The 12,735-nt window shown below is 31.0% G+C and overlaps 1 protein-coding gene across 3 annotated transcripts; it reads right to left on the bottom strand.

Annotated features, from left to right (window-relative positions):
• Window positions 1-5,816: 5,816 nt before the first annotated feature.
• Window positions 5,817-8,985, bottom strand: LOC106777174 (dof zinc finger protein DOF5.7). 3 transcript variants are annotated; one of them, XM_014664712.2, is made up of 2 exons: window positions 7,576-8,985; window positions 5,817-6,530 (listed from the first exon to the last, which is right to left on the bottom strand). In XM_014664712.2, exon 1 carries the CDS (start codon window positions 8,650-8,652, stop codon window positions 7,621-7,623), a length of 1,032 nt encoding a protein of 343 aa, XP_014520198.1. In that variant the 5' UTR covers window positions 8,653-8,985; the 3' UTR covers window positions 5,817-6,530; window positions 7,576-7,620. The 3 variants fall into 3 exon arrangements, with proteins under 3 accessions (XP_014520198.1, XP_014520197.1, XP_022631652.1); XM_014664711.2 differs by lacking the exon at window positions 5,817-6,530 and adding an exon at window positions 6,537-6,652; XM_022775931.1 differs by lacking the exon at window positions 5,817-6,530 and adding an exon at window positions 7,117-7,499.
• Window positions 8,986-12,735: the final 3,750 nt, after the last annotated feature.

Here is a 12,735-nt window from a genome sequence, read left to right as displayed (position 1 = left end):
ACTTAAAATATTGATTTAAATAAAATTTATAATAATTAAACTTATTGAGTTTTGTGAAATAAAAATATCTTAATATTTTTAGTTGTATAAATTATTTTTAAATATTTTAATGTTTGATTATACAGCTAAATTAGATTAAAATGGTTCATGGACTGAAAATAAATTAATAAAAATTATAAAACATTTTTAGAATAAGGTTAAAATTAACAAATTTTAGAAAAATCTATCTTACACCCCTTATATAGTCTCCTTTACACCCTTTACATTGGTGAGATATTGACCACTCAAATCCTTACGAATTTGTTTTTGGTATCACTCTAAAAGGTCTCTTACCAATGTAGATATATTATGTGTATATAAACTTATATTCATTTCTTATTTTATCCAATGTGGGACTTTTGTTTGTATCCTAACACCATGAACCTGCAATGAGAAATGAAACTGATGCGAAACGACCTCTATTGCAACAAAACCCCACCTCAAGAACCCTAAGTCGCAAGTCCAGAACGCACAACTACCATCCCACCACCATAGAGATGACTATCGTTGACCACCACGAGCAGTCCATGCAGCCATGCTGAAAACAAATCATAACCACCCATCAACAAATCGAAACCCTAATGGAGGAAGATAAAAATCTACGTTGTAGCCTTTAATTGGATAGTCAAAGGGTCGAACCGTCAATTGAAAATACTAAAAACTAATCAAATACAAGGAGCTAAAGTATAAATATTGATTTTTTTTTTTCAACTGCGGATTGTGTGAATGCAAGACCTCAATTGGAAATTAGGCAAAATTCAATTGTTAATTTATTAGATATTTTATAAAATAATTAATTTAATTATATATGAAGTTATCAACAAAATATACTTTTCATGTGATTTTAAAAATTGATCAAACCTATTAATTATTTGGAAGATATATTACACTACCAAATAAGAGATTTCATAAAAAAAAGAAGTTAAAATTCAAACTCAATTAAGTTTTGTATAAAGACTTAAGGGAAGCAAAAAGAAAGCATTAACAACTCTGATTTTGTGAAGTTGTCATCCTTCATATCTCTTACTTTTTTTCCACCTTTCTTGCTTTTTCTTTTATTCACTATGTATTCTGTCTCATTCATAGAAACCTAAGCTTTTAGGTGATTCCATTGTAATTTCATTATGTATAATGATAATAGATTAAAATAATGTCTTTGTTCTTTTAATTGTTGTTTTGATTTTCATTTATCTATTTTCTTTTATCTGTGAATCACATAAAAAGTAATGGTTTTTACATCATAACTAATTAATGAGATGTTTTAATCTTTTGCATGTCGATCATGTGAGTCTATTGGTTTTAATTTTAATTAAAATATATTTTGATTAAAGTTATGAGATTTTATGTGATTGAATGAGTTTTGCTGTCAATAAATAATGTACTTTGATTAGTGATAGAAGAATAAGTATGATTAAGTATAATAGAATACATATGATTTAAAATTAATTAATAATATACTCTGATTAACATTTTACTTGTTAAAGAGTTAAAAAAATTCACATGATTAAGTATAATAGAATTTTATTAAGAATGTATTTTGTTTGAGTTTATTATGAATAATCTAAAAAGTTCTTGGTTTTAATTGAGAATCTACTTTTATTAATAGTGAAAATACTAAGGAATCAATTAAAACTTTACTTTAACAAATTTAAAATAAAAAATAATAATTAATTGAGCAATCATCAATTAGGGATGACAACAGGTCGGGTCAGACACGGATATTGTCTACCCCAATCCGACCCGTCGGATAAAACTATACTCACTACTCGCACAGATATCAGTTTAGAAAATACCTACAAGTATCCGCAGATACCCACAAAAAAAAATATTTTATACAGTTTTTAAATAAAATTACAAATATATATATATATATATATATATATAATACAAATTAAATTAAATATAAATTAAAATTTAATTTTAATTAAATCTAACCTAATAATATATAATTTATTTTATTTTTAATTAAATTTAATTAAAAAACATATAATTTTCTTTTTTCGGATAACGGGTACCTGCGGATTAGATAGTATACTATCCGTATCCGACCTGTTTAGAAGCGGATATTAAAATATTTGTTACTCGTTACCCGCAGGTAGTAAATATCCATGGATAGATACTACCCACCACTGATTTTCCTTGCAGATACCTGTGTTAACGGTCTTTTTTGTCATCCTTATCAATTGATGAATAATCTATTTTGGGAAAACCTATTTTACTAAAATTGTTTTAAACTATTTTATTAATTTGTTATTACATTTACTATTTTCCAAATCACATTTGTATATTTTTTTTTCAATCAATTTTAAATATCAATTCTATTATTAGATTTTTATTTTTATCTTTTATTATTATTTGTTTTATGTTTTATTAAAGATTTTATAAAAAATATATTATTGACAATTTGGGATACAATTTAAGATTAACTTAATTATATCTAGAAAATCACTTAATTTAGACAACTTGAAATTAACCCTAACTAAAATCCTAACAATTTTTTATTCTGTAATTTTATTGTGCTTAACATTCCTCTGGTTCCTTTTAATTACTCGCATCCGTATATGTTGTTGTAATTCTAAGAATTATAATATGTACATACACAACCAATAATTACTATTTTTGGTCAAAGAGAAAAATTATTAATAAATTCTGTTTTTTCTTTAAAGTTGAATCACTTAGACTACTTGATTGATTAACTCCACCATTAATGTAATTCAAAGTATTTTTTAAACACCAAAAAATTCAAACAAAAACAAGCACAAGCTTGAAACTACCTATTATTGCTATAAACAATTAGGAATAAAGCCTACTATTAGCTAGTTGACACCAACTATTTAACTTGGGTCACGAGACATTCCGCAAACTTGTCTATATATTATATACATGATACCCATGAAAATCATTCACACTAAAGAAATTGTATAATTGTACTTTTTCTTTTGTCAAACAACAAAGAAAAAATAAGGAATGAGATACTTTATAATTTATTTTTTATTAGACAAACAAATTTTATTTGATATAAGATTAAAGGATATTTAATCCTTTTATACGAGTAGTCCAATACATCCATTAGTCATACATGATTTTGGAAGACTGAAACATATTTTAAAAACAAAATCGTGACAAAAGTTTTAAAATAACATAATTAACTTTATCTCAACAAAAGTCTTCATAAAAGTGTTTTCTTTACATAATTCTACATTCCCATTTAAAAATTACCCAATAGTAGTATTCCTTGGGATGTAAATTATTGTAAAAAAACTGTATGAATGTCTTACATAAAATCATTTAAGTTAAGGATCGATATGCAAATGAGAATACATAGTTGCAAACTTTTTAGTCTTTTTGTAAATGTGGTATATCTCTATGTTTGTTGTTTTGCATATAATAGCATGATGAATTAGTCTTAAGGGGGAAGCTATAGTGTGTGACGAATGATGCTGTGGTAGGGTCAAACGTTTCGATGTAGATAAGGATGAGAATGATGAGAAACATGTAATAGTTAATTTTTTTTTTATCAATAATAATTCGTTGACATAATTTTGGTTTTTAACATTAGTTTGACACAATGTTTTTCTGAATTTTCAGATCATCATAATGCACAATTTTAAAATTTAATAATAAAAATATTCTTTGGTACATCTAAATGTTTTACATTTATTTTATATTATCTTTTTTTGTTTTCTATTTTTTTCTTTTTTGAAAAATACAAAATTTTACATTTTTATAACTATTTTACCTTTGCAATATGTTAAATGAATGTAAAAACTTGTTATGTACCATTACATTTTAATGACACTTCATGTATCAAACAAGTGTATTTATCATGTTTACATGTCAAATATTACTAATTTATATATAAACGATATATATATATATATATATATATATATGTGTGTGTGGGTTTGTTAACGTCCGTACGTTTGTTTTTTAGTTGGTACATTTTAACAATGTGTACTGGATTATAGTAGACAAAAATATCCTCATATATTATGAATTCTAAGTTTTGAAGTCAAGGACATTTAAATAATTTCTCAAAACTAAAAACAAAAAAGATACCCGCAAACCCTTACCCACCTCTCTCATTCCTCTCAATCATTTCTCTTTCATCTCTCTCACTCCAACCTTTTCTCTATTATCCTATGGTAGATCCAACTGAAAAAAACTCGTCGACCTTCCGACACTGGGCAGGCGTCAGCCCCCATACATGGTCTTACGACTTTGCAGAGACTTGTGTTTTTGGTAAATAGTCGCTCGGGCCTGAATTCTAGCTCTTCTAGAGTAGTATCTCAATGATGGCTCTGGCTCCCCCAGAAGAAGGCCTTCTTTGCACTCCACCTAAGCTGCACAGGAAAAGCCCAAAGCCAATCCCAGGAAATAGTGAAGCTTCATAGGGTCTTTCTGTCCAGGTGTAGGTAGCCCCGCATCTTCATAGACATGTCTATTTCACCGAGTCTCTCTGCGAGACAATGCCCAGATCGTTACGCCTTTCGTGCATGTCGAAACTTACCCCACAAGGAATTTCGCTACCTTAGGACCGTTATCGTTACGGTCGCCATTCACCGGGGCTTCGGTCGTCGGCTTACCTTTGTAAAGAGTTGAGTCATTGACATATTCGCCTTCAGGCAAAGGTTCATTCAAGATCTCTTAAATTTCATCATCTTCACTAACCTCTCTAATTTCATCATATGTAGATGTTGAATCGTCATCTCTTAAAAAACTTTCAAGCCAATTACCAATTCCTTCTAATGTCATTTTGTTTGTGAAAATTAGATAAAATTAGATAAGACAAAAATTATAAAATGAAAACTCATTATAAAATCATTTTTTGTAAGAAATTGTTTAGTAACGAGTGTTTCTGATTTTTTCCAGGCGGATTACCAATTCCTTCATATGTCATTATGTTTGTGAAAATTAGATAAAATTAGATAAGACAAAAATTATAAAATGAAAACTCATTATAAAATCATTTTTTTTTGTAAGAAATTTCTTAACAACTAGTGTTTCTGATTTTTTTTTAATTGGGGCTACAGTAGAGATGATAGAGAAAAGGTTGAAATGAAAGAGATGAGATAAAAAGATTGAGAGAAATGAGGGAGGTGAGTAAGGGTTTGGGGTTTCTTTCTTTTTTTAGTTTGGAAAATGAGAGTATTTTTGTCTATTATAATCTGATACACATAGTTAAAATATACTAACTGAAAAAGAAGTGTACGCGTGTTAACAAACTCATATATATATATATATATATATATATATATATATATTTGTCATGAGTTTCTTGCACTTATAAGTTTGTAAAATGACAGTTTGCCTCACATCCAAAAAAAAGTGTTTTCAACTTTATCACGTTAATCACGCATCTTCGTGTTCTTCATTTTCGAAGTCATCAGTATTCTCTATACTTCTCTTGCCGTGACTCATCAGCTATACTATTTACAAAAATGACACATACTTCCCTGATTCATGCACGTAATGGATTCATTTGAAATTAAGGAGAATGTATCTAATGTGAGATTCGTTTGTACAAAAGTCACCCTAATCCAAATTTTCAAATGAAAAAGAATCTTCGTTGAAAATCATTAATAAAGTTAATATTTGCGTAGAAATCTGTCTCAAAATTAATTAATACAGTTTTGTTGGAGCAAAGGGCTAATTTTACTAAAAGCAAAAGGAATGTTGCAATAAAATTAGAAGAATTGAAGATACATTATTTCTTGTATAAAATGAGACATTGCAGTTTGCACATTTGAGTAAGTTTATGATATATATAAGCAGCAGGGAAGATAGTGCAGTTTGCATGCACAAGTATTTGATATATTTGTTTAGTTCCGATGAGTGGGATAAAGGTAGGGAATAGCATATAATGGTAATCTTTTCTGCAATTGTGGGGTCTGAGATTTTTCGCGCAAACAGTGAAAGTGAGGAATAAAGATGAGAAAGAAGCAAGAAAAGCAATGCTCATGACACTGCTTTGTTTTCTTTCTCTCTCTCACTCTCTGTACATGATACAGTATAACAATGAGAGTTGATGCTCAGTGGCAAATAGCACGGATGAAAGGGCTCACTCTCCAACACTCTTAAAAGCTAAACAACATAACTTTTATATTTGCTCCAAAAAAAAAATCGAAGCTAAGCTTTAGATACCATATTTTTATGTCTCTTATTATTCAAACGTTGACAGTGTTTCATTCAATTCACTTTCAAATCACCACTTTTTCAGACACCACCAAATCACACCACACTGCCACAATAATTACGAATAGTCTTAGCAGCATGTATGATATTTTGGAAGAGAGAGAGAAGAGAAGAAGGCTACAAGGGCTGATAGTACAGTGCAGGCTAAGATGAAGCCAAGCAGCGAAAGCTACGGCCAGCCACTGCGTGTTTTGTGTAGCGTTGATCAGTGGCTCAAGAGCCTGAGACTCAATTCTCTGATACACACACAGAGGGACACGCTGATGCTGTATAAGTTTTGTTTTGGATATCAACCACTGAACATAAAACAAATCAAAGATATCACATTCATTTTTAAACCACAACAGGCCAAAATAATTCCATCCCAGATCCCAATGACTCCTTCAGGGAAACGGTAACATTAACAAGCTTTTCCATCCTGCATATGCTTAATTTAGAACGTCATATTTATGGACCAAAAACAAAACTAAATACTTTAAGTCTATTATCCAATTACATTTCATATAATTAAACATGCTTTTCCAGAGGATCAAATAAACAAAATTGCTTTATCTACAAGTTTAAATTGGTTTACAAAAAAGCTAACATATTAAAGCTCCCCTTATATATCTTCTTTTATTTTTTTATTATTTTTAAACAAATTACTTTAATTAATTTCTGACAGGTCAATTTTTTTCTTCATAATTTCTATTCTACAAATTTTTAAGGAAAAAGTTGTTCATATGTATGTATAAATGTTTTGTTTCGATAATTTATTCCATAGATGCTCATGAAAAGGAAAGAAAACAAAATGAATTAGACTTATTTCACAATATTTTTGTGAAATTAATTTTTTGAAAAAAAAAAATTGAAGGTAGAAGATTTTAACTGATTAGAGCAACTCATTCTCTAATATCTATTAAAATTTTGAATCGAAAGGGAATCAAAGTTCTACAAGGGAAACATCAACCAATGTGTCATTTTGTGTTCTTTAACTGCATATTACATGTTTCATTTCTTGTGCTTCCATCGCAAAAATATCTAATAACTAAATGAGAATTGATTTTGAATTAAAAAAGAGAGGAAAGTAAGATCCAATCTGCAATATGAGTGAACGAAAACAATGGTAGGTTCCATAGTGATTAAGAAAGTAAGAATTTAGAGAATTGATGAAGATCTAGCTGAGATTGGAGAGTGTATGAACACATTATGGTCTTAATTTTCCCATCTGTTACATATATGTTCCTTTGAAGCGAGCGTAACTGACACAATGAACTACCATATACCTAAAGGAGTTTAAGAGAATTAATTATCAGAGTTGGCCTATTAAATTCTTGCAAAAGTTATAAAGAAAAGATCTACCTCTTACTCCTCTTTATCCTCCCTCGTGCTTTCACATCTAGGTAGCTAGGGCAAAGCAGTATATTGCTGCGGCACATCACCCCAAGCATTCACACCGCTACTCCAATTGCTTGCATTATCATTCCCTGGGCCACCACTACTGGTAGTAGTAGCTGTAGGAGGAGTCACCGAGGCATAAGAATTCCCAAAGAACCACTCAGTGGAGGGTGTGTGTGTGTCCCCACATGGACCATTTTCTTTTCTAGAGTTCTCAACGGGGAAAATCCCCGCCTTTGAAACCTCAAGATTTTGAAACAAAATGGGTTGTGGTTTCTGTGTCTGGTTCTCGAGGTGGTTAATCGTCGGTGACATCCCTCCACTACCACTATGATCTTTCTGGCTGTTATCTCCACCAAACAGCATTGCCAATCGCTGCTGCTGCAACTTCCAGTGCAAGTCCTGGTTTATAGAACTCAAAGACTCAATGGAAGAGGCGTGACCACTGTGAACATTCATAGCGCTCATGCCTTGGATTGCACCATTGTAAGAAAAAGGGTAATTAAGTGCAGCGAAAGAACTTGAGGTGGTGCCAGGAGAAGGGTCAAGGTTGAAACAGGAAGAAGCACTAGAAGTGTCCCCAAAAGAGGAAAATTGGTTATAAGTTGCTGGAGGGTGATGGTGAAGCCTAGGGAAGGGTAACCCTCCAAGGTGAAAGTCCATGGAAGGAGGAAGAGTATGAAGGAACTTGAGGCCACCAAGGTCTGAAGAGGAGGAACCAGAGTCCTTGGAGTCACATGAAAGCCTCGATGACCTCACCTTCTTGTTCTTCCTGCATCCACCGCCAATAGGGACGTTACGCAAAGCCCCACCTTTTGTCCAGTATCTTCTACATGTCTTGCAGAAATGCCTTGGCTGTGTGAGGCTGTAGTTGTTGTAGTAGCAGAATTTGGTGTTGGGTGAGTCGCATCGTGGACACTTGAGGCCTTGCTCTTGGGGCCTAGTGGAGGAGCCTTTTCTGCCACCGGAACTTTGGGTCTCTTGGTCCGTTGTTGTTGTTGCTGTGGCGGGCTTTGAAGGTGGTGTGTCATCGGATGACATGGTAAAAGTGGGGAGAGAAAATAAAGGAGGTTTGGTTTTTGGCCTTGTGGGGGTGGGAAAGCTAGTTAGTTTCAGTTTTCAGTTTCCTTTTGCAGAGGCAAACATCCTCAGCAATTGAATGATTTCATGCATAAGGAAGAGAAGTGGAAGGAAGGGAGGTTCTTGTGTGTTTGATGGGCACCTGTGATCCTCATCAAAGAGAGTGATTGGGAATTAGTAAAATGATGTATGAGGTTGGGTAACTCGTCTTTTTCAGATCTAATGGAATAAAGCAAGCTGTGTCTCTATACACATAATTGTATGGAAGAGAGAGAAGAGCACAGATGTCACCAGAATAAACAGTCGGTAATAAGGTAATATATATATCGAAATACATATATATACTAGAGATATATATATAGAGAGAGAGAAAGAAAGAAAGAAAGATGATGCAAAACAGTTGTGTCAGTATAAGTGATCCACTATATACTACGACAAAACTATTAGACTGAGAAAATGTCCTTTAATATGGTGTAATTAAATAATGATGGAAGATGTGTATTGGGGTTTGAGGAATGACAATAAGGGTAATCAAGTTTAATCATGTGATACTGCTAATTAATTAATGTCCAAATATTAGCGCCAGTGTAATTACATTGTATTGCGTAATAAGAAAACTTAACTTTCCCTTCTCAGCTGGGACATGTTTAACAAACTTTTTCGTCATACTTGCAGGTCTTTTCTTTCTCTTTTAAGTTATATATACGTGGATTTTGACACTTGTGCTTGTCTACTATTGTAAAATTCCTAGCCACAAACATTTCAAGTGGACCAAAATTATGTTGACTTTTACTCTTGAAAATTAAATGTTCTTGCAACTGATTTCGTAAGCAGCACGTATAAGTGTACCAAAAAGGCAGGTACATGAATACATTTCCATAGGAATCAGTAAGTTTGAGGCACACACAAATATTTCTCATAACAGTTAAGTGTAAGTAACCAATATTTCTTAAGCTGTTATTAAACCCTCTGTTTATTGTGTTTCAGCCAGCCGTAGAGCCTGCAACCAAGTGTTACTTGCTTCTTTCATTACAGCAGTTAACTGATAAAAATAATGGAGGCAAACAATACATATAAAATGAGGCTCCCATGAATGAAGAATGAAAAGTAAGGGATATAATAATTAATAAAATGGTACATGACCTATAGAATTATATAAGAATATACATATATACATATATATAAAAGCTACAACGGAAGCAGCTAGAGCAACAAATGATAGGGGCAATAGGAGTAGAGAGGATGGTACGTAGGAAGGGGAAGAGAGAGCTGAGTCAGTAAAGGAAACATAACAACAGCAGTACTCCAGCACTGGTTGCTCTGTACACTGCCAACAGCTTGTCCATTTCTTTCTTTGAAACGTCCCTTTTGAACCAAAGATTAACTGCACCTCTGTTACTTTTTCATGAAGAATCCCCAATAAAAGTTCACACGTGTAATCTATATATATATATATATATATATATATATATATGCATACACACATATATATATATATATATATATATATAATATATAATATATTCCTATAGCTATACCTCTAATAACTCTAACCTAGCTTATCTAAGTAACATCATTAGCTTTAGTTAATTGCAGTGAAGTTGTGGTCTATTGTGTTGTGGGCAGCATAGCACTGCTCCATTATGAATTATATATGAGGATCTGGCCCGCCTCTAGCACAACCCTTTTATGCCACTTAATTGAACAACAGATTGAGTAAAAGTGGTACAAGGCCTTGAAAAGTCTTGTTCAGTTAGAAGTGGAAAGTTGATTAATTTATTGAAGTGATAGATTATGTTATTTTTGCTTTAAAATTTAAAAGTAGAAAATCATAGAATGATCCAAGTACCAACAGAATAGACCACACGCTAACACAGACACCTTAGTTTCTTTTGCTCCACAAGTATTGAAAAAGAAAGTAAGGAAAAAAAGCAAGAGATAGATGAAGAGCTGATTTCAATTCAATCCAGTCTGCTTGACGTCTGTTTCTATATTTGAGCCTGACATGTGGAAGGAAGTACGTATGTGAAAACCCTTATAACTGCAAAGATACCAATCTATAACAGGACTTTAACGGTCGTGATCAACCATTTCCCTGCTTGTCTTGTTGTAGCTTAGTTCTTTCTGGGAACCAGGAGATCTAAAGCATAACGTGCAATAGAAAAAGAAGATTTACTTCCAGCACAACCCACGACACGTCTCTCATTGACGGCTATTCCCAGAACCCGATCGATTACCCTTTTGCATATATATTAATTTATTAACATTACCTTCGCCTTCTTTCTAATAATTTTGAGTTTGTGTTGTAACAAGCTATGCTATAGCTTGGTAGCAACCAAACCACCGACCAATTCATGTGTGCAGCGCCGTAGGATTACTAGTTTGGTTCTACGCACGCAAAAAACACAACCGTGAGGGAGAGAAAGGAACACGTGAGAGGAGTGGCTGGATTCCCGTGAGTACCACCAAACCATATCATAAGAATAGCATACAAACAAGGTTTCTACCAAAACCTTATTAAGTCTCACCACCTATTCCTTTTATAATCTACCTTATACTAACTCATTCTAATATTCTCTGCTCCTTCAACATTAATTCATAATTTTCCTTCCTTTCAATATGTAAGGACAATAATATACACCTTATTTTTTAAAATTCTATTTCTCTCAGAAAATAAATTAAATTTATATATTATATACTATTATTTATTTCAAGGATTTTACTTTCATTTTTGTTTAAGTGGATTTCGACTCCTCTAAATTAGGGAGGGTGCACATCAGAAGAAAAATAAAATCACTATTAATTATAAAATTATTCATTCAGATTGTGATTAATTTTAATTTTTATTCTTAATCTTTAATTAACGATTACGTGTGCATTATTATCTAAATTACGTTTTTCTTTAAAAGAATAAGTTTATTTTCTTTTTTTATATATATTTGCCTGCTTGTGAGATTTTTCACCCTGGAAGAAAAAGGGGAATAAACTAATTTATTTTAAATTAATATTAAGTTTAAATAAACTATATAATAAATAAAATTCAATAAACAGTAGATATTTTCATTATTGATCATGAGTATTTTATTATATTAAATAAATTAAATTAAATATATTAATTTTTTTTATCGAAAAATATTAATTATTAATATTTTATAAGTAAAAAAGTCAATCCACACCCTCTCAATCCTCTAAACTAATACTATAACTCTTAAATGTTAGTGAAAAAAATTAAATCTTGTTTCTCACATTTTTTTTTTGTTTTTACCACTAAGTTAGCCTTATTGTTCCTAAAGATATAAATTGGTAAATCTGGAAATTAATTTATAGAAATCTATTTTGAAAATTAAGACATCTCATATTTATGTATGTATTAAACTAAAAAGAAAGTTTGAGTTGAGATTAATTGTGACTACAATAATATAAAAATTCAATTTATCTTAAAATAAAAATATATATTTCTATAATCTATTACCCTCTACAAAGATTTAAAATCTAAATTAAAATTAAGAAAAAAAATTAAAATTAATTTAGATTTAGGTCCTTTAAATTAATGAATTTGTACTCACTATCAAAATTATAGACGAAAAAGTAAATCGTTCGTCTTATTATAAAAATAGATTCTTATAGTTTGCTTCAAGAATATACGAACATATATATATATATATATATATATATATATATATATATATTATATCCACAAAGTTTAAAGAAGTTTTAAATATATTTTAAAATATTAAATAGGTATGTTTTGAAAGTGGAGAAACAACTTCAAAATTTAAACAGAAAATTCAAATTCATAATTTCTCACTAATATAGGTACTGTAACGAAAGATTTGAGAGATTATTTTTAACGGCATGATTAATTAGTGAGATTAATATATACTTCTAAAAGTATTTCGTAATCACGAAAAAACCTTCCTGTGTTAGCTGTCACTGTTACAGGTGGATAAGCTGAGCTGTACAGTGAAATAGATCAGGTTCAAAATTAATAAATTATTAATAGAAATTTAAGAGTGCATTTATGTGTATAGATTAGAAAGTTGA

The sequence above is a fragment of the Vigna radiata genome, chromosome 11 (genome assembly GCF_000741045.1).
Source record: "Vigna radiata var. radiata cultivar VC1973A chromosome 11, Vradiata_ver6, whole genome shotgun sequence".
Taxonomy (NCBI): Eukaryota; Viridiplantae; Streptophyta; class Magnoliopsida; order Fabales; family Fabaceae; genus Vigna; species Vigna radiata.
This window is presented reverse-complemented; position numbering and strand designations above follow the sequence as displayed.

What these genes read in the sequence shown, in the direction of transcription:
- LOC106777174 (XM_014664712.2), bottom strand. Translation starts at nt 8,652, where the DNA reads ATGTCATCCGATGACACACCACCTTCAAAGCCCGCCACAGCAACAACA.